The sequence below is a fragment of the Dipodomys merriami genome, unplaced genomic scaffold (assembly GCF_024711535.1).
Source record: "Dipodomys merriami isolate MVZ:Mamm:240054 unplaced genomic scaffold, mDipMer1.0.p SCAF_10, whole genome shotgun sequence".
Lineage (NCBI taxonomy): Eukaryota > Metazoa > Chordata > Mammalia > Rodentia > Heteromyidae > Dipodomys > Dipodomys merriami.
The window spans coordinates 43,537,742-43,561,186 of record NW_027202271.1 but is presented as its reverse complement, the minus strand read 5'-3'; the positions used below and the strand labels follow the sequence as shown (position 1 = coordinate 43,561,186).

Here is a 23,445-nt window from a genome sequence, read left to right as displayed (position 1 = left end):
GTAAAGTTTGGGGAAAAATCCATAAATGAGAAACAGGCCAGACATTGCTGATGATTTCCAGATCTGAGCAGCACAAAAATCAGTTCCCTTCATGTAAGAAGTTAAATGGAAATGCTGGTGTTTATTGTTTGCATTAGTAAAGCATTTTTCGTATTTTACATATTAACATAAATTGCTTCCAAGGTAGAAGAAAGTCAAAGCAAATCCAGACATGATCACGAATGATAGATATCACAAATGATAGAGCAGAAAAGATTTGATTCAAGTTCTCTAAGTATACTCATTTGCATTTTTTGAAAATATTTGCTCTAATTATGATTTATGAGAACTTCACACGAACATAAAAGTAAGGAAAGACAGACACGGTGTCAAGAAGTTTTTAAGAGAAACATTATCATTCTGTTGTCTCCTTTGGGGGCAGGATTCAATGTTTGGTTAAAAGCTATGGTATTTCAACTAGTTAAGCACCTCTCTCTCTCTCTCTCTCTCTCTCTCTCTCTCTCTCTCTCTCTCTCTCTCTCTCTCTCTCTCTCTCTCTCTCTCTCTCTCTCTCTCTCTCTCTCTCTCTCTCTCTCTCTCTCTCTCTCTCTCTCCCTCTCTCCCTCTCCCTCTCTCTCTCTCCCTGTTCCATAGGGAATGAGCTGGGCTGTTCTTGCTCACCCCGTCCACCTGCACTTCGTTAGAGAGCAGAATTTGTATGCCACACCACAAGAGCCCCACAATGACATAACTCTATTCAGAGACTGGCGTGACTGGGCTGGTCTCCCCCCCCCCACACACACACCCTCCTCAGCTCTTGTATCACTGAGGATCTGGCAAGCAGCTCTATCCTGAGTTCACAGCATATATTGGTGGATTCTTGTCCCCAGTGCATCTGTTTTAAGAGTTAAGGGAAGCAGTGTCAGGACAGTAAGGTAAGTGCTGGCTGTTTTAACTATAGTCCAGAGGATACTGGCTGTTTGGGACAATATTTCTTGTAACAAGAAGAGCAAAAGTTCCAGAGGAACTTTGCCAGTTGCTATTCAACAGCAGAGCCACAATTTTGAGTATTTACTTTCACCTTCTACTTTTGCTGTGCTCTCCCATGATGTATGGATTTCAGATAAACTTTAGATGGGACTGTGTTGATTTGCAAAAGAAGCTATAAACTACTGCAAGTTAGAATAAGAACATAAACTAGATGCATTGGATAGATAGGAAGATGAAACTGTGTTGTCTTTATGCTAATTAGTTGTCTATGTTAGGACAGTTGAGAACTAATTTTGAAGCAAAGAATGGTCATTTCAATCAGAAGTTCACATGTTGGTACCATGCCATTACCATTTGTTAAAGTTTATGATAAATACTCAGTTTTAGAAAATGCTAGCTAAACGATCTAATCGCTCTGACAGATTGCTTGTTTTTCTTTTGTTAACTTTAAAAAATTCGTATGTTTTGGATGTAGGTTTTAAGGGACATCTTTTAAAGAAATTCTGAGAAATAGTTCCCCTTGAGCAAAAAGCATTTCTTCTACAGCCACAGGTATTTGAAAACATTGGGAAAAGTTCAGTGTGCTTTTGCCTCATAGTAGAGGCATTGTATGGTTACAAACTCTCTTTGAATTCAGAGCCTTCGCTTTACTCTGCCAAAAAATTATGGAAGCACTTCTGGTTACTATTCAATGCTCACATTATATCACTGCCATGACTATTTGGGTGCATAATTAATTACCAAAAGTAGATGCTTATTAACAGAACAAGACAAATATGTAACTTGCAAAGAATCCTATGAATAAATCATCATTTTCAGTGCCTTGCAACTGGCAAGTCCAAGTCCTGTGAATTAAATTAAGTAACTTCACCATAATATTTGGGAATAAGTTGTTAGAAATCTGATTGCAACTTATGTGAGCATGTGAAGTATTTCTAAAAACATGTCTTGAATGTTTCAGCTAATAAATTTTCTTATAATTCCAAGTGAAAGAAAGTAATATGGGTGTAAAATTCCTTATCTCCTAAATCCTACTTATTCCTAACAGGATCCAAACACTTGTGTCATATTTCTTGTAGCAAAATACACCAGATGGTGCCAACTACAAGCATGTTGATTCACTTCCCAGCTATAACTTCTCTCCAGGGACTGGCAACTTCTCCAGAGCTCTTCCCTCTACAAAAATCTATATTATCATTTTCTTTCACCTACCCTGCTGAATGTGCATATCCTTCACACAGTGAAAGTGTTCTTTACTAATTTTCATCTTAGAAATGTTTGTATAACAGTTCTAAGTTACTTTAAATACATGTTCTCAGTTGAATCCTTCCCTAATCTTTCCCTCTTCTATTCTGTGAGGCCACTGAAATCTAAAATCTGGATAAATGGCAAATAATGCTACCTGAGATTTTGGTGATAAGAAGTTAGAACACATAGGAGTTACTTAGAGTGAGAGGAACTTTATTGTAAAAGCCATGAAAGAATATTTTTTCCTCTAAGACTTGAATCTCCTTTTAGATTTAATAAGTCTCAGAATAGTTGGCAATTTTTTCTGATTAATAAATGCTTGCTTTTCTGATGTTAATTTGTGAAATATTTATTTCAGAACAGAGTTTTGTTATGTGTTTCAAAGCATGGAACATGGAATAAAACTCGAATAACATAAACACTCATCCCTACCAAGAACTCAGCTTTCCTTCCCTAGAAGCAGCAACAATACCCTATCTAAAGGAATATAACCTCTGCCCTCTCCACTTCACATGGGATAAGTACAGCTTTCTTCCAGGGAGAACCACAGATGGCCTAGGTTCCCAGTAAGGATCTTCTTAATGAGGCATTTTAATTAGGTTGAATGGTAGGGTTCAGTGCACAGTTTGCAATTGTCTTCTCATTTTCATTTCTTCTGGTTTTGAGAGATGTTGTGTAGCAATGACATGGTGGACAATGGGCACTACCCAGAAACTGTAGGAGGGTACTTAAAGCAAGAACCTAAGGAAAATGGACTGGCACAGTTACACCGATTATGTCCAGAAGGGGGCACACTTGCATTCACTCTTACCTGAGACTTGTTCTCAAGAGTTGTTAACTGTGCACCCTTGAGGCTATTCTTCAATCAAATATTCTTTTTTAAATTTTTTATTTGATTGTAAAGGTGATGTACACAGGGGTTACAGTTACATAAATAAGGACATGAGTACAATTCTAAAGTCAGCAAAAACATATTTCAGATGTATTGAAAAGGGCAATGTCAAAGTGCAAGATGGTTTTTTTTTGTTTTTTTTTTTAAATGAGATGTACCTTCACTAATGAAGTTAATATTGTCAATTGAATGTCTTTCTCCCCGGAGCTATACTAATTTCTAATAATTTATGTTCCTACTTCAGGCTTCACAACACTTAACAGAAAATGAATCTAACTGCAGTCACCCTACTCTTGGTATTGATCAGTGGTGCCATTGGTAGTTACTACTATGATTATGATTCCCCTGCATTCATTTATGGGCAACCGTCACCAAACTGTGCCCCAGAATGTAACTGCCCTCATAGCTATCCAACAGCCATGTACTGTGATGAGCTGAAGTTAAAAAGTGTGCCTATGGTGCCTCCTGGAATCAAGTACCTTTACCTTAGAAACAACCAAATTGACCATATCGATGAAAAAGCCTTTGAGAATGTGACTGATCTGCAGTGGCTCATTCTAGATCACAACCTTCTAGAAAATTCCAAGATGAAAGGAAAAGTCTTCTCTAGACTGAAACAATTAAAGAAACTGCATATCAACTACAACAATCTGACAGAGTCTGTTGGTCCACTTCCTAAGTCTCTAGAGGACCTGCAGCTTACTCATAACAAGATTGCAAAGCTGGGCTCCTTTGATGGACTGGTAAACCTGACCTTTGTCCACCTTCAACACAATCAGCTCAAAGAAGACAGCGTTTCGTCTTCCCTAAAAGGCCTTAAATCACTTGAGTACCTTGACTTGAGCTTCAATCAGATGAGCAAACTACCTTCTGGTCTCCCAGCATCCCTTCTAACTCTTTACTTAGATAACAACAAGATCAGCAACATCCCAGATGAGTATTTCAAGCGTTTTAGTGGGCTGCAGTACCTGCGTTTATCTCACAATGAGCTGGCAGATGGAGGAATACCTGGCAATTCCTTTAATGTATCATCCCTGCTGGAGCTGGATCTCTCCTACAATAAGCTTAAAAGCATACCAACAGTGAACGAAAACCTGGAAAACTATTACCTGGAAGTCAACCAAATTGAAAGTAAGTAGAACACAAGGTTTGACTGACATATCCTCAAGTTTTCAAATTCCTCAGCCGTGCAACACACACATTGCCTCTGATTCCATTCAATAACAAATAAGTGAAAAAGACAGTATTATCTTTCTCCTGTAAATATAGAACTTAGCTCCATTGTATACTCAACTCTTTCTCTCTTTGGAGTATCCAGATGAAGAGCAATATAGATCATCAAATTTAATTGCCAATGTCTTCAAATTTGATATTCTGGAATAATTGGTTCTGCTGAATTATATCGTGCTGTTTACCTGTCAGTCTTCTTTGATGACTTAGAGATTTGTGTCTTACATTAATTTCTTGGTAAGATCTAGCTGCAGAAAGGAACAGAAAAGCTCAGGCTGGAATCTCTGGCAGAGGTTTTTAAACCTGCCTCCCACTAACTTACAGAGCAGATCAAAGAAACTCATGTCCTTCATGTGGGAGCTCCACATGCTACTATTCTAACATGGCCACCATCCCCTCTCCCACATACTATGATATAAGAGGCAGATACAATGTTCTGATGATAATGAAGCACCCCAGAGCTGCTTTTCTTTTACTTAACTTCCTGTCTTTCCTTTAAATTTATCACTTTCTCCTTTTCTTTTGCTACCTTCTTTGATTTTTCATTGAAGACTTGGATGGAACTTAACCTGATCTATGTGGGCTGTTTATGTACTTTTCTGTGGTACCTTTCAGGGTAGGAGAGCAGATTCAAGTGGGAAATTCAAGCCCATCATTTCCTGTCTTATTCTTAGTCTGTGAAAGAATAAAGAATACATGATTCAGGAATAAAGATGTTTAAATGTGCTATTCCCTTTAAACACCAACAAAAACTTTAAAGCAATTATAGCTGCAAATTGATCTATTGAACTTGACCATCTTTGTCTGATAAAAGTGGATGCAGCTGCCATACTGAATTAAATGTGGGTATCACCATTTACATTGCACATTCACTATATGTCAGTTTTCCAGTAATTCCATGTAGATCCTGGGAAGGCCGAGTGTTCAACTCAAATATTATATATATATATATATATATATATATGTGTGTATGTATATATACTCAAATAGTATATACATAAGTATATATACTGTGTATATTATATATACTAATATATACTCTATATGTACTATATATTATATTATATATACTTATATACATACTATTTGAGTATGTATATAAGTATATATAATATATTATATAATGTATAATATATTATATATAATATACATGACATATATAATATATAATATATACTAGTATATGTACTTATATAATATATATCATATAATATGCATTACAATAATATATAATATATACTAGCATATATAATATATATTATATAATATATAATATATAGTATATATAATATTAGTATATATACTAGTAATATATATTACTATATAATATGTAATAATATATTACAAGTATATATACTAGTATTACTAGTATATATTATACTATATATTATATAATTATATTATATTATATTATATAATTATATATAATACATATGATACATTATATATAATATGTATGAAATATATATAATATATAATATATACTAGTTTATATATATAGTAGTAATACTAGTATATATATATAATATATATATACTAGTATATATGCTATTTGAGTATATATATATATATATATATATATATATATATATATATATATATATATATATATACATTTTTTTTCCGAGTCCTGGGTCTTGAACTCAGGGCCTGAGCACTGTCCCTGAACTTCTTTTGTTCCAGGCTAGAACTCTACTACTTGAGACACAGTGCCACTTCTGGCTTTTTCTGTGTATGAGGTACTGAGGAATGGAACCCAGGGTTTCATGCATGCTAAGCAAACATTCTACCATTAAGCCACATTCCCAGCCCTCAAATAGTCTATTTTGTTGTTTCTTGGAAGTCAACAAGGTGAAGTTTTTAGACTGTTTGACTATCCCATGAACAAACATTATGCTAACACAGCTTAACTTCTACAGTTTCTGTTATAAATTTTTCCATGTAGGATCTCATTTTTTGAACAGTTGCAGTTAGAGAAAAGATACTCTAATAGAAAACAAAATGACAAAAGGTTTAGGATGGTTGACAGCTGAAAATCCATTAGATTTGGTGAGTAGAAGTTAGTTGCAGTTGCAAAACTTCTTTCTCTGAAATGGCAAGAAGGATGTAGATGGGAATCCCTTTACTGCTATTCACGGTATGAACGAAGGATGAAAGAAACAGTGTAGGAGATAAGTAAGGTGGCAGAGAGGAGGAAGGCTAGCAGACAGTCAATGCTAATCCTAGGTGGGCATCACAGTGCTCAGCAGATTGAGATCGTTTAGAAATGTAATGTAAATAAATACCTTTGTTCCTTACAATCTTTGTCATTTAATCAGTTATTTTCCTACTTATATTGGCAAGCATCTATTCAATTTAGGTTATTTTTCCAGGTAATAATGATATATACCTATTAACTATTTTCTCTTAATATAATTGGGCCCCTAGTTTTAATTTCCAATATTACATTAATGTCCATTATAAAGTAATACATAATTGTACTCCATTACAGTGAAGGAACAGTTCTAGAATTCCTTGTGGAAAAGAAAACACACATACACACACGCTTATATTCCTAAGACAAAATAGTGTGGTAGTTGTATATAATGTATACATTGTTCCACACACCCTAAAATACCTCAGATTACTTATAATTTAAGTACAATATAAATGCCATCTATATAACCCAGTAAGGGAGTGTACATGTTCATCACAATTGCAATTATTTTCCAAATAGTTCTGGTCTATGGTTTGTTGAATCAACAAGTGAGGAGCCCACATTTATACAGATATAGAACCAACTATAAAGCCAAAACTTTTGATATTTTAATTCTTTCTATACATTCTGTATCTATATGCATATATTAGATGAAAAGAAAACCTAAGTGTTTCAATGCCAGCTAATGGATAAAAAGCAGAGATAGAATCTCCAAAAAATCTTATACATGATCATTTCTGCTTTTGTAGAAGTCTGAGTTACTTGAGTATCACATAGGAAATAAGAACATTGTACTGAATCTCTTCTGAAGCAATTGAGAATGAAAGTAAACAAGACTAAGGATATAATAAGGTTAACTTGAATAGACTTAGACCCACATGCAAAGTTTATATGTCTTCATATAGTTACTTCATTCAGCATAGTCTTAGATTTTATTAAAGTCTAAATTAGCTTTTCACTTATGGCAGCTTTTCAACTACAGAAGACCATTGGCTATGATGCTGGCATCAGAGCTTTGAGATTTTTAGTCTTGAGGTTTTGGTTCATTGTCATAGTGTGTGTTTGCTGGAACAATTTTTTAAGAGATAATCTTATTAAATCTCTCTTATTTTTAGGTGCAAAACCCAAAATGCTCATTTGGTGAGGTTGTTCATAGAATAGCATCAATTTATTTCTTCAGGTCAGACGAATTACACCATAATAGTTCTTAGATAAGTCACATTACCTGAATGACTGCCTGAAATCTAGTCTTAATAATGAATGTGTTCTGTCCTTTGAAAAATTCCATTCAATATCTTGTTCTACCATTACTAGTATATATTAAATATTACTATAGCTCATTCAGTAGACTAGAGATTTAGTGGTTTTCACTTCAAAGATACACAGTACAAATGATTTTAGTGAGACATTCTATTCTATAATACTATAGATTTGAACATTTTAAAGTGGTTGTTTCAAACTAAGACAATAAAAAGTTGACTAAACTTTATATTTCTAATTCTTAATTTTCAGAGTTTGATGTCAAGAGCTTCTGTAAGATCCTGGGACCATTATCCTATTCTAAGATCAAGCATTTGCGTTTGGATGGCAATCCCCTCACCCAATCCAGTCTGCCTCCCGATATGTACGAATGTCTACGTATAGCAAATGAAATCACCGTGAATTAATATCCTCCATTTCCAAGCCTCTTAGGTTTTCCTTGTGTGGATGGATTTTTCATCCTTTTCATTGTTTGTTGCTGTTTATTACTTCCATGAGTCTTAAATAATAAGGAAAAATGTTTTGTAAACATTTACCATGTTTTTAAATAAGAGAAAGATGAAAAGCAGGCCTATTTCATCACAAGAACACACACACATAAATAGACATCATATTGCAAACTGTACTTATAAATTTAGTGTTTCTTCTATCTCTATTGTCCATTGATCTGCAACACTTTTGCATTGGTTAGATAGAAGTCAGCTAAGTTTGATAGTCCCTGAATCTTAATTTAATGGACAGAAAAGCATAGAATAATATGTATTGATACCTACTTCACTTGAGCCAAATTACCTTGGTAAGTTCATTTTTGTTGAAAAATAGGTGGCACATTTTAAGAACAATAATCTTTTTTTCCAAATTATTCGACAAAATTTATGAAGTCATGTGCACCTACAGAAGTATTTTTAGTATTAATAATTTGCATACTTACCTAGCAAAACTTTTCTAGAATCATTTTTCACTCTATGTCATATGTATGTTTCTTTTTGATTATTTGCATGTTATCTTTAACAAGCCAATAGCAAAATAAAACATAGCAAATGGCATCACTGTGTTTGAATTCTTGTGAACCTCTAGTCTCCCAAGTATAAACTTCATAAAAAGAATCTCTGCATGTTTTAAGAGAAAGCTTTTAGTGACTTTGTCTTAGGTAAAAATGTCCTACTACCAAAGCACTGTCATCATTTATAATTGAGTTGGCTGGCAGATGTGCAAGATGTACACTGAAAGAGATTAACCTTTGACTCTCAGGATTTTTCTACATAAAAGTGGTTTTCTTTAGCTATGGGAGCACTCAAGTCATTTCTTGTAAGAACTTAAAAATTATTTTCTTTCAATAAGACCAGAAGGAGGAATATTATAATTTCCTGCCCCTCTATATAAAAGTCACAACCATTTCTTAGAAGGAGGAGGTAGTACAGAATGGACTATAAATTCTCTTTACCAAGAATGGGTTGAGTTAAATGAGTTTTACATCTAGATTGCTTAGAAGAAATCTTCCAGCTGGCAGTCTCTCTACATATTTAAAGACCTTTGTTTCCTGGTGCTAGTGGTGTATTCCTCTAATCTTAGCTACTAAGGAGGCTGAGATCTGAGGATCATGGTTCAAAGCCAGTCCAGACAGGAAAGTCTCTGAGCCTTTTATTTCCAATTAATCTCCCCAAAGCTGGAAGTGGAGCTGTGGTTGAAGTTGTAAAGCGCTAGCCTTGAGCACAGACACTTAGGGACAGTGCCCAGGTCCTGAGTTTAAGTCCCATTACTGAGAAATAAAATAAAACAAAAATAAATTCTGTTATTATTAAGTCTATAAAATATAACTTTAATTTAAAATAGTGATTACATTTACACCTGAGGTGGATCAGCTAGGACAGAGTTAACTAGAAGGTGGTACTTCCCTATATAATGAGGGAAATTTGATGTCCTTTGTACAACTATCTGATGGAGACAACAGTTAGCTCTATGGACAGCTCCTCCCTCCAGTGGAGACAATGGTCTTCCCAGGACACCAATGTGAGGGATGCTGTCAGTTTACCCTGTATGTCCCGGGCTAAGTCAAGGCAGGTAACAGAAGAGAAAACATCTGAAGACTTACTTATCTGCTCTTCCATTATTATCCCAGTGAGGATGGTGTTCTCCAAGTACATAATTAGTGTTTTTCTAGTATGGATCCAGTTAAGACAGTCTTCTAAATGTACATTACCCGACACACTGTCCCAGACATACAGATCCATTCATTCATGTAAGCCTAGGATTCCAGTTTGAAATGGCATCCATGTAGGATTATTTAACGGGTGCTCAGTGTCAGGCATTTGTAAAAACCATCATGTGATATGATGGTCAAGGTAGCAAAACCTAGAGAAGCCCTAAACAGTGAAAAAGTAGGAAAGGTCTTTTCTCTAGAGAATCACTGTAGAAAGAAGCCTGCTGTTTACAACATAAATATATGAGAATAAATATTACCTGTGACATACTCAGATGCATTTATGTTCTCAAGCGTTCCAGATCTTCCTCTCAAAACAAGCAACAGAAAATAGCATGAGTCTCTTCTTGACCCCATTTTTCTCGAGAATTGCTCAGAAGCATCTCCTGCCTTGCCTATGTTCTGTTTTCCTCTACTTTCCCAATTTGTGTACTATCAAGACGGATAGATGGTTTAGAGTTTACTTTATTAAAATTTCAAGAAAGGAATAAGAAAAATGACCTAAATCGTTAAGAAGTTCTTAACGATTATCTTACTGACAATGCTTTTGAATCCATGACTTTCTGAATTAATTGTTCTGAAGATGGCTATAGCTATAAGACATAAGAATTCTTCCTCTCCTAAGACTGATCTAAAATCAGTTTTAATTATGTTCTCTTACTGTGAGGGGGAGAAGCAATGGAAAAAATAAAAGTCTGTCTTTTCAATGTCCCTATGTGAAAATTAGGGCTGGATTGTGTCTTTTTAGTGAGGGAAAACTATAATGTACTCAAACATTGAGGTTTGTAAGGAATAATCATGCCCTAATATGTATAAAAAAAAGACATGAATAATAGACCACTAAATGAGCTAGAGGAATGTTGGTGCGTTAGTTCAATTTTTTTTCCTGGTAAAAGCTAAGTTTTTAGAAATAGTGGACAGTTTAAAAGATTGGGTTTACAAAGCAGTAACTTTGGTTTTTTCCTTGTGATCATTTAAGTTTTAGATTTTGGCTTTTCTGTAGCTATAATTTTATCATAATGAAGGCCTTAGCTTTTTCTTTGCTTGTGTTTTGCAACCATCATAAATCTTTGCATAACATTGACTCACAGTACAAGAAAATGTTTCTCTAATTTAAAGGAACTCTGAAACAGCATTACTATACCAGAACTAAAAATGCAAATAATATAACAATTGTACTTGAGATGTACAAGACACTATGTTGAAAATGAGCTTTACAACTTGGTGGAGAGGGAAGAGTTGGGGAGGTGGGGAGGGAAGGGATGGTAGGGGTAAAATAAAGGAGGGGGTAACAATGCTCGATAGGAAATGTACTCATTACCTTATTCATATAACTGTAACCCCTCTGTACAGTATCTTTACAATAAAATATACATATATAAATATACATATATATATGACAATTGTACAAACATCATGCAAACAAATTTTCTTTTAAAAGATATCTAGCTGGGGCTGGGAAGGTGGCTCAGTGGTAGAGCGTTTGCCTTACATGCCTGAGGCCCTGGGTTCCATTCCACAGCACCACATAAGCAAAAAGAAAAAAGTGGTGCTGTGGCTCAAGTGGTAGAGTGCTAGCCTTGAGCTGAAGAGCTGAGGGACAGTGCCCAGGCCCAGAGTTCAGGCCCCACAACGGGAACCAAAAAATAAAAAAATAAAAATAAATAAAAGATACCTAGCAAATTGTACTTAACTTATTCATTTGTGTATTTACATTTTTGTTTCCACTTGAAGAATAAGACCTTGAAATACAATATACACTAACGAAAGAAATTTAGACAATACAAATGATTGAGTTCCCATGAATGGTAATTTCAATTTTATATGTGCATTTCACTTCTTTCCTAGTAGGTCATCTTTCAAAATTTGCTTCCTTAAAGAGTATCACCAGCTGGGCACCAGTGGCTCATGCCTGTAATCCTAGCTACTCAGGAGACAGACCTGAGGATCATGGTTCAAAGCCATGGTCAAAGCCTGGACAGGAAAGCCATGAGACTCTCATCTCCAATTAATGGCCAGAAAACCAGAATTGTACTGTGGTTCAAATTCATAGACCATTAGTCTTGAGCAAAAGAGCTCAGGGATTGCATGCAGGCCCTGAGTTCAAGACCCACAATAGACAAAAAAAAAAATGGTGTCACCTTGATTTGTGACTTTCACTTTGCTTCAAATGCATGTGATGTTTTATGTACCTGGTGTTTTATGAACGAGAAAGCACATTTGAAAATGTTCTTGATTCTGCTCTAATAACAACAGATGCTGGAGGGGATGTGGACAGAAGGGAACCTTACTTCATTGTTGGTGGGAGTGTAAACTTGTTCAACCACTTTGGAAAGCAGTATGGAGGTTCCTCAAAAGACTCCACATAGAGCTCCCCTATAACCCAGCAATCCCACTTTTGGGCATTTACCCAAATGTTTACAAACAAGACCATACTAAAGCTACCAGCACAACTATGCTTATTGCAACATTATTTACCATAGCTAAGATATGGAACCAACCCAGATGCCCCTCAGTAGATGAATGGATCAAGAAAATGTGGTATATATACACAATGGAATTCTATGCCTCCATCAGAAAGAATGACATTGCCCCATTTGTTAGGAAATGGAAAGACTTGGAAAAAATTATATTAAGTGTAGTAAGCCAAGCCCAAAGAAACATAGGTCCCATGGTTTCCCTTATTTGCAATATTTAGTATATGTATGAGTCAAGCAGAAAAGGTCAGATAAGGTGATGTTAGGAAAATGAACCCTAAGATATGTTTTTGAATATTTTTTTTCTTTCATGCATTTGTTTCTAACGCATTTATAAGATTATTCTTTGTTGCTTTGTATGTCCCTCCCCCACAGTATAACCGCTGCTTTCACTGTATTTGATGTTGGTATAATTTGTGGAGGGGAAGGGGAAAAACAAGTCGTTTAAATAAGGATACAGGTGAACCCGTTGCAACAATGAGAAGTACAAGTTGTCATGTCGAAAACGAACTTTACAACTTTGGTGGGGGGCGGGGGGAGGATTGGTTGGGGGGTGGGGAGAGGATGGGAAGGGATGGGAAGGGGAAACAAAAGAGAAGGCTACAATGCTTGATAAGAAATGTACTCATTATCTTGCCCATGTAATTGTAACCCCTCTGTACAGTATTTTCACAATTAAAAAAAAAGAAAGAAAATGTTCTTGATTCTTAGCTACCTTTCCCTGTGCATTACATGTTGAATAGTCCCTTTTTCCTCCAGTGGCACTGCTTACTTTTGGAACTTGTTCAATTTGTATCAGGTTCCTTAAAGACTAATTCTCTTTGATTACCGTCATCATAAAAAGTATTGTCTGACCTACAAACTTAAGCCTTCACTCTTTACTGTTTGAAATTACTCAGTGATGTGCTATTTCTGGATGTGATCTGGCTTTTCATAGGAACATTTGAGATACCCTAAGACATCAAGCACACCGGTCCTTGGCTGCTTTTCTAGCCCCTTCTCTAACTAGAACTTACCAGGCCTCATCATTCATCATGTTAAATTGGTAAATTCCAACTTCTGCCATCCTGGCCTCTCAGCAAAGTCCCTCCCCTGAGCCTCCTTAGATAGAATTAATTTCTTTTATGATAAAAGAAAAATTATGAAGTGAAAACTTCTTTATCAAAGTTATGAATTCTATTAGCAGCGTTCTCTATTTATTCCGCTCTGCACAGGTTCTGTTAATCCATTCAACAAATATTCATTCTTTCAACTTTTGCTGTTTTTATTCCAGGAATAGCTTAAATGCTATGGAGACTGGAGTGAGCAAGATCAGTAAATCCTTACCCTAACAAAGTCAATCATTCCTAAGTGATTAAAATTACAAGCCGATATCCATATCCTAATAAGTTAAAACTTTGAAGAAAGTAAACTGCTTAAAAAATAATCTGCCTGAAGGGATAGAAAGAAGGAAAGAGTGGCAAAGATTTCCTAGGAAGAAATGCTATTTCTTAGGAAGAAAATATAAAAGCAACTTTTATTTAAGTGTTATGATGTAGGAGATAATTAAATTTCTTAATGCATTATTTTACTTCAAATGATATTTATGATATTACAGGCCTATTAGGCAGTCAGAGAGAAGAAAAAACAACATATGAGGTCATATATGTTGTGTGTGTGTGTAACCCTCATTTGAGACCACATCTCTGTTTTCAGACTGTATATTCTAACTCAATAAACACTCATAGCATTAAGGGAGCTTAAATGTGCTTACATTTCTGTCTTCCTACTCCTGACAAAACACAGGACCTGGCAGTCAGTTTTAAAATGTGGCTCTCGGTTTACTCATTGTAACTTTACACAAACCTTTCAGTTGTGGATGATCTCATGAATCCTTTCTCCCTGTAAAATCTATTTTTACCAAGGTATAATTGACAAATAAAAAATAGAATGCATTTGCAATAAATGACAAGGCATTTTGATCTATGCATACATTGTAAAATGATTTGGTAAAGTTCACACACACATTTCTCACATTCCTGTCATGTTTTGTTGGGAGAACATTTATGATCTATCACCTCAACAACGTTCAGCTGTACCCAATGTATTAGTATTAACTATAATTGCCTCACAGCATAAGAAAGTCCAGCATGATTATTATTCTGCCTGACTAGAGCTCTGTGCCTCTTGGCAACCTCTCCGCATCTTTCCACTCCCCTCCCTGGCCCTCACCATCACTACTGCATTCTCCATGAACCTTTGGGTTCCACTTTTCCAATTTTCCACTTAAATGCCATTTTACCCAACAGAATATCTTGCAGAATTACATCACAAATACCAGGATTTCATTTTTTAAGGTTAAATAGTATCCCATTTCTCTCTCTCTCTCTCTCTCTCTCTCTCTCTCTCTCTCTCTCTCTCTCTCTCTCTCTCTCTCTCTCTCTCTCCCCCCTCCCTCAAACAACTTTTTAAATCCATGCTTCCATCAATCAATACTTGATTTTATATGTTGGATACTGTGACTCATGCTGTAAAGAAAGACAAATGCAAAAATCTTGAAATACTGATTTCAACCCCATCAGATATATACTAGAGATATATACTAGAAGTTGGACTGCTGAATTAAAGGGCAGATTTATGTAAAACTTTTTAAGATGTCCCTGTGCTTTTTTCCACAAGAATGTTTTAATTTGCATTCCTGCATATAAGAAATTTCCTTTTGTATACTTTGTCTCCAACAGAAAAAACTTTTCAATAATTATTCTAATTGACATGGTTTTACATTGAATTATCTGTGATAGGGATATTAAATTACATATTATATATATAAGTTTTTTTTGCTTTTTTAATAAGTTTTTTATTGTGAAAATACTATACAGAGGGGTTACAGTTACATGAGCAAGGTAATGAGTGCATTTCTTTTTTTTTTTTTTTTTTTTTTTAGTTTCCATTCTTAAATCTCATCTTCTTTTATTTTTTTTTAATTGTATTTTATTTTATTTGAGAACATACTGTACAGAGGGGCTACAATTACATGGGCAGGATAATGCATACATTTCTTACCAAGCATTGCAGCCTCCTCCTTTGTTTAACCTTCACTTCCCTTCCCCGCCTCCCCCCTCCCCCCACCCAATTTTACCCCCCTTCCCCCACCCAATTATACCCCCCTCCCCCCCCCCCACACCGACATTGTAAAGCTGGTTTTGACATGACATTTTGTACTTCTCATTGTTGCAACAGGTCCTATATATATATAACAGTTTTTAAGATGTTGTTTTAAGCTGTCTTCTTTTCAGAGAAATATAGCCTGGCATGTTGGCCATATTTAGTGGGATTATCTGTTTACTTATTATTGAGCTACTTTGGATATTATATATTTTTTTCAATCATACTGTTTCCTTGTTTTGTTTTTTTTAACTTACCAAATATATATATGTTTTAACTTGTGATTCAGTTCTGGTCTCACATTTGCTACTTAAGCAATGTGTCTATTCCTTTTGCTTTTAGTTTGTATTTCAGATATGATCTCCAAAAATTTTGCTTCACTAGCCAGGAGCCATGGTCTTCCTGTCTCTACCTCTCAAGTAACTGTGATCTAATGTGTGGGATACTATAACTGGCTAAATATGTTCTTGTTCAAGGTTTCTTTGCATTTGTTACCACCTGTGCCCCATCTACAAGCATGTTTTATTTCTTCACTTAATTCTGATCTTTATCCCAAACTATATTTTAGGAAGATTTTATCAGTAGCATCATGGATAAGAGTATACCCTTTTCTCTGTCTTTTATCCTGCTTTAGTTTTCCTTAGAGATATTTTGCAAGCCACCGTCACAAGGAAACACTACATCAAATCTACCTGAAAGGTTAGACTGAAAGAAAAAGGCAGAGAGTATAAATTTAGCAATGATATAAAAGGTTAGAGCCATAAAATGTCCAATGTTGCTTTAAAAGGATTTTGGTATGTTTCACATGCAAAAAAGGAGGGAATTTATATTTTTCACATTTAAATGCAGTATCTATAAAACTGGTTTTACACTAAGCCACACAACAAAATTTGTTTCAACAAATTTCACACAATAATCTATAGATTCCATTTTAAATCCATAAATATCATTAAACATGACTACAAAATAAAAGTAAGAATACAATGCATATAAATTTTTAAAAAACAGAAAATCATTTGAAGACACTTGGGGGTTAAAAAACCAAAACTGATGTAACTTGTCTTAGGATATATCCTTAAAATGGCATGCAGTGTTTACTCAGGTCAAAAGCCTGGAAAACATCCTGGATTCTTCTCTTTTTCTCATAGAGTTGTGTTTTTTTACAGTTCATGTGTGATTCCTAATGAATATTCACCAAAACGTCTTCAAGTTTTGCCCATTTCTCCCCATCTTCCCTGCTAACCCCAAGTGCAACTGTCAGTTAATCTGACCTGAATGGCCCCAGATTTTCTATTCAGTCTGTTTCCTTTATATTCTCTTGAAAATTAATTATGTTCCCTAAATATTTTTTTTAATTTAATTTTATTTTATTTGTGAACATACTGTACAGAGGAGTTACAATTACATGGGCAGGATAATGCGTACATTTCTTACCAAGCATTGCAGCCTCCTCCTTTGTTTACCCTTCACATCCCTTCCCAGCCTCCCCCCTCCCCCCCAATCCCAATCCCAATCCTTCTCCTTCCCCCCCTTTCCCCCCCCCCACACCGACGTTGTAAAGCTCGTTTTGGACATGACAACTTGTACTTCTCATTGTTTCAACAGGTCCACCTGTATCCTTAAACAACTGTTTTTTCCCCATCTCCTCCACAAGTTATACTGACATCAAATATAGTGAAAGCAGGGGTTATACTGTGGGGGAGGGACATACAAAGCAACAAAGAGATAATCTTATAAATGCATTAGAAACACATGCATAAAAGAAAAAACATTAACCTAAATATTTTTATCTTGATACTATAAACCCTAGTGCCTCTCTGTGATATTATTTAGAAATATCTGAAAGGAAGAACATAGAGACTCCATTTTCAATTACTTGCAACACTATCCTTATTCAACTTTCAAAGCTAGTTCTGTTACGTAGAAGGAACTTGAGTGCGTTATTTGCTTTATGGGTCAAAACAAACAAACAAACAAAACACCCTTTCTCTCTAAAGTCCTTTAACTGGTATAGCCTTTGTCTTCAAGGGAGCCATCTTTGCAGTCATCTGGTATTCCATTCTCCTCCAGTTTCAACTCAAGGTTGTATGAGAAAATGAGGAGGAAGGCAGGCACCATTTGTTTGGCTGATTACTCTTGGCAAGAGTTAATTATTTAGGGTAGTTCTCTTCCTCCAGATACACAGAGACTAAAAATTTGAGCGCCCTATTGTTGTAATCGATCTCAGATGAACACTGAAGGAGTTCAAACCCTGATAGTTACCTCTTAGATTTTTCAACTCACTGGTAAAACTAGGAAAGAAGAGAAAAGAAAAGAAACACAAAAAGAAAATTTATCTACATTTCTTTTTTTATTCCCTAACATTTTCCCCAGAAAACTTCTGGAATAAATGTTTCATTCCAACATCTTTAATGACCTTGAGTCCTGAGTATAATCCCCTTAATTCTACGTTTATGACACAACTTTTATTGTTCTGAGAAAACAATGACCTTTATTTGCCTAAGATGCTACTACAACAATTATGGCTTCAGATGTCTTAGCCTCAAAAAAGTCAAGACACTGCCAAAATTCTTTGCCAAGAGTTGCTTTAAGCAGGATATTTTATAGATGAAAATGACAGGAAATCAAATGTGTCATTTACTAAACATTTTGGTTATGGCTTAGATTTCATAAGTTAGACTAGTGCAGTGAGAGAAATCACATTTAACTGCTTTTTAAAGGTACATTCATGATTTTAGCAGGAAAGATCGGCATGGATGTAAATAAAAGCATCTACTTTCAGAAATTGATTCTAATTGGGATTATTTTTGTTATATGTTTTTAAAAGACCCCCCCAGGGAAGGCTTCACAAAGATTATGATCTTTAAAAGTACTTCTGATTTCTAATTTCAGATCATTTTTCTTAATGTCTCAGCTTTTGCTAGGGATAGAATTCTCTTAATTTTTAATAGTATTCTTGGCTATTTCTAGGCTTGCTATTTCCTTCCAAAAAAACCCAGAATGAAATAGAAGAAAACAAAGTTTTTTAAAAAATACACTTTTACTGTTCCCTCTACTTATTCCATTTCACTATTTCAGTTAAGTCAAATGAAAAATAATACCTCAAAACAATCTAAAGTGCTAGAAAATAAATCCAGACCAATTGTAGCTTACCTTTATGCAACAGATAGGTTTTTAAATATGCTCAATTTCAAAAGGAAGTTCTGGGTTTGCCTTTATCTCTAACTTCTCTTTATCTTTCCCCAGACACAGGAATTAGATTTCCTTAAAACCTTGAAAAAACTATTAGTGATAAACGTCAATGTCATTTGTAACCATGAGAGATATAACAACACTCAATACCAGACAACTCTTTCATTTTTTGGACTTTACCTCCCCTAAACTATATCCAATTTTCTTTTCAAAGATTAAATATCAGGCAGCCCTCTATCATGCTGCATTTTTTTTTACTTTATAAGTGAAATGCTTTCTTTGTTTTTCAAGTAAACCCATACAGCATTGCTGATCTGATACACATTCCAATAGCATGGGGTCAGGTCTTCACCTGGGAGTATGAGAATGTTTAGTTGAGTTAGAAGGACCTACTTGTACATTTTCCTTCTCAAATTGAGAGAGCAGTGTCTGATGGTTTTATTACTCATCTCATGTGTGAGCTTTGGCTCCAAGGACTAAACAGCATGATAATAAAATGGTAGTAAACACCAACAATATTGACAAATAATTCAATTTATACCAAGCAACCAAGACATTTTTTTTTTCAGTCATAGGGCTTGAACTCTGGGCCTGGGCGCTGTCCTTCAGCTCTTCAGCTCAAGGCGAGTGCTCTACCACTTGAGCCACAGAGCCACTTCCGGTTTTCTGGTGGTTAATTGGAGATAAGAGTCTCACAGACTTTCCTGCCCAGGCTAGCTTTGAACCATGATGCTCAGATCTCAGCCTCTTGAGTAACTAGGATTACAGGCATAAGTTACTGGAGCTTGGCCCTAGACACCTTTTTTACAATTAACTTGAAGTGGTTGTACACAATTATCTTTAAGTAGTTACCACTCAACAAAGTAGGATATAAATAGCATGCATATCAATTAATGTCACCCTTTCATCTTTCAGTCTCAACCTCAATTTTCATAATTTTGTAGGATATACATTGAGTTTTATGACTGCATTTCCCCTCCCCACTTCCTCTCTTCATTCACATTCCCCTTCTCCTTGATCCCAGCTCCCCTTCTGAGTATGTACTTGTTGCTTATCTTGTAAGACTTTGAGTTGCCTTTCTAAGAAATCACATCATTTTATTTCTCCCCTGAGTTTATCCTAAATTAGTTAATACACTTATGTGCACTTGGATACAATCTGAACAGGTCTTTGTAATTATTAGCATTTGGACTCAAAACTCTCATATAATAATCTCTAGTAATCACACAAGTTCTAGCAGGCAGATGTATTCCTCATTTTACAAACTAGGATTTTGAAATTCAGCAGAAATAAACCAACCATCCATATTTCATAAGGGTGGTCATTTTCTCAGCTGGAATTTAAACCTCAATCAGTCTTATGCAAAAAAACTATGAACTATGTTATAAACCATAGCACGCACATTTTAGGGGGAAAAATGAAGAAAATGAAACCAGATTTCTTGGCTACATAAGCATTTTCTTACAGTGGAAAGAGAACTCAAAGAACAATAAAGAAACACAGAATATTGTCATGGTTTTGCCACTAAGTGTGTGACGATGATTATCTTTCTGAACTTGGATTTCTTTATGAGTCCTGTGGGATCTAGGATTCTAGGCTCTTTAATTTAGACAAAGCCACTGAGAAAGCCATGGTTGCCTTGACTGTGTGTCTCGGTATTCTCTTTATTGAGCTCTGTCGATCAGTAAGAAAGGCAGACACAGATAAACTAGAGCAATTACAGAGAGCAGTGCTAGAGCCCTGCCATTCTGCACAGCGAGTCAAATGGGCCTCTGGTTCATCTTGTGTCTTTGGTTCTTTACCACCTCTCTGTAGTCTACCTTTCACATTGTTCATTGACTTTTAATAAGCTTATGCTCCTTGAGCACTACTCAAATACATCAAGATGGACACCCTGGGAAGAAAATAGCATTACTACCCCTGTACATCCCTCCCACCTTACCCTTCCTGCCAGCCTCCCTTATTTTTCAAAGCAGAAACAGGAAAGCCAGCAATGTAGACACAAAGCAGTTCCTTTCTATCATGTTGGTGGCCACTTCCAATGCCCTCAGTGTTCCTCTACAAGCTTGCAGCAAGCTCACAATGCACTTTCCCTCTCTCTCCTGTGCATAGTTGATTTCATTATGGCCTAAGATGAGTCATGGTCTCCTCCAGGAATGTAAGAACTCCTTGGGAGACAAAGAATTGAAAGTGATCATCCTCACCAGGCACCCATGGCTCACACCTGTAATCCTAGAAGCTTAGGAGGCTGAGATCTACAGATCATGGTTCAAAGCCATTCTGGTAGGAAAGTCCCTGAGATTCCTTTTTTTTTTAATTTTTTTTATTGTGAAAATACCATACAGAGGGGTTACAATTACATGGGCAAGGTAATGAATACATTTCTTGTCAAACATTCTTGCCTCCTCCTTAGTTTCCCCTTCCCATCCCTTCTCATCCCCCTACCAAGGTTCTAAAGTTCGTTTTTCAACATAACGACGTGTACATCTCATTGTTGCAATGGGTCCACCTGTATCCCTATTTAAACGGTTTGTTTTTGCCCTTCCCCTCCACAAATTATACCAACATCAAATACTATGAAAGCAGGGGTTATACCATTGGGGAGGGACACACAAAGCAACAAAGAAATCATCTTATAAATATGATAGAAACAATCACAAGAAAGAAAAAACCTTTGAATACATATCTTGGGATTCATTTCACCTAACATCGATTTATCTGACCTTTTCTACTTGTCTCAGACATATAGTAGTTATTGCAAATAAGGGAAACCATGGGACCTATGTTTCTTTGAGCCTAACTTACTTCACTTAATATAATTTTTTCCAAGTCTTTCCATTTCCTAACAAATGGCGCAATGCCATTCTTTCTGATGGAGGCATAGAATTCCATACATTTTTTTGATCCATTCATGTACTGAGGGGAATCTGGGTAGGTTCTATATCTTAGCTATGGTAAATAATGCTGCAATAAGCATAGTTGTGCTGGTAGCTTTAGTATGGTCTTGTTTGTAAACATTTGGCTAAATGCCCAAAAGTGGGATTGCTGGGTCATAGGGGAGCTCTCTATGGAGTCTTTTGAGGAACCTCCATACTGCTTTCCAAAGTGGTTGAACAAGTTTACATTCCCACCAACAATGCAGTAGGGTTCCCTTCTGTCCACATCCCCTCCAGCATCTGTTGTTATTAGAGTTCTTGATTATAGCCATTCTAACTGGGGTGAGGTGGTATCTCAATATTGTTTTGATTTGCATTTCTTTTCTGGCTAGAGAGTTTGAGCATTTCTTCATGTGTCTATTGGCCATCCTTCTTTCCTCTTCAGAGAAGTTTCTCTTTAAGTCTTTAGCCCACTTATTTATTGGGCAGTTGTTTCTTTGAGGATTTGTTGTTGGGTGATTTAATTTTTTGAGTTCCAGTTATATTTTAGATATGAGACCCTTGTCTATTATATGGCTAGTGAAGATCTCCTCCCAATCCATGGGCTTTCTATTGATCTTGCTAGATATGTCCTTTGCCATGTAGAAGCTCTGCAATTTCATGCATTCCCATTTGTTCAACCTTTCTTTGATTTTCTGTGTTTCTGGGTCTCTATTAAGAAAATTTCGGGGGCTGGGAAGGTGGCTCAGTGGTAGAGCACTTGTCTTGCATGCCTGAGGCCCTGGGTTCGATTCCTCAGCACCACATAAGAAAAAAAAAGCCAGAAGTGGCGCTGTGGCTCAAGTGGTAGAGCACTAGCTTTGAGCTGTGCCCAGAGTTCAGGCCCCATGACCAGACCGCCTCAAAAAAAAAAAAGAAAAAAAAAAAAAGAAAATTTCGGCCTGTGCCAAGGAGACCTAGGGTCTCTGATTAGGTGCAAGAAAATGGGTAGTAGTGCTGTGACTCAGAGCTTGAACTCAGGAGTTCAAGCCCCATACGGAAGGAAGGAAGGAAGGAAGGAAGGAAGGAAGGAAAGAAGGAAGAATGGAAGGAAGGAAAAGGAAGGGAAGGAAAGGAAGCAGTCATCCTGAAATAGTGAGCTAAACTCTTCAGTTCCTGGAGTGTTCTTGGACAGTTTCTGTCACAAAGTTTTCTCTAGTTTTAAATGGTTTTATATTCTTTACTTATCATCTTTACTCAGATCCTATCTAATTAACCTCTTTGTCGGTCCTGGGATCTGAACTCTGGTCCTTGGGCACTGTCCCTCAGCTCTTCAGGTCAAGGCTAGCTCTCTATCACTTGAGCCACAGTGCCAGTTCCAGCTTTTTCTGCTTATGTGGTACTGAGGAATTGAACCCAGGGCCTCATGCATGCAAGGCAAGCACTCTACCACTGAGCCACCTTCCCAACCCCTCACCTCCTTCTGTTTTAAGTTAACAAATGCTGATTTGGATTTTATCTAAAGACTAAAATTCTTCTGGATGGTTTGCCTACTTATCAAGGTAGGCAAAATAAAATATCAATATAAAATAAAATATAATTTTTACTAACCTTTACTCTTTACTAACTTTCCAAGTCCCCTCCTACACATTGTCCCTCTTCTTGCAGATACACTGTTTTTTGCATGTATAATGTACTTGGTTATTTACCTCTTATAACATTTCATTTCACTCATGATAATCATACATGTTTATAGATTACAGTGTGATAAGTTGATACAC

At 36.0% G+C, this 23,445-nt stretch overlaps 1 protein-coding gene across 1 annotated transcript; it reads left to right on the top strand.

The window, feature by feature from the left end:
• The first annotated feature begins 650 nt into the window (after nucleotides 1–650).
• Lum (lumican) lies at nucleotides 651–11,215 on the top strand. Its single transcript, XM_069989741.1, has 3 exons — nucleotides 651–914; nucleotides 3,354–4,240; nucleotides 8,049–11,215. Exons 2-3 carry the CDS (start codon nucleotides 3,376–3,378, stop codon nucleotides 8,201–8,203), a joined length of 1,020 nt encoding a protein of 339 aa, XP_069845842.1. The 5' UTR covers nucleotides 651–914; nucleotides 3,354–3,375; the 3' UTR covers nucleotides 8,204–11,215.
• Nucleotides 11,216–23,445: the final 12,230 nt, after the last annotated feature.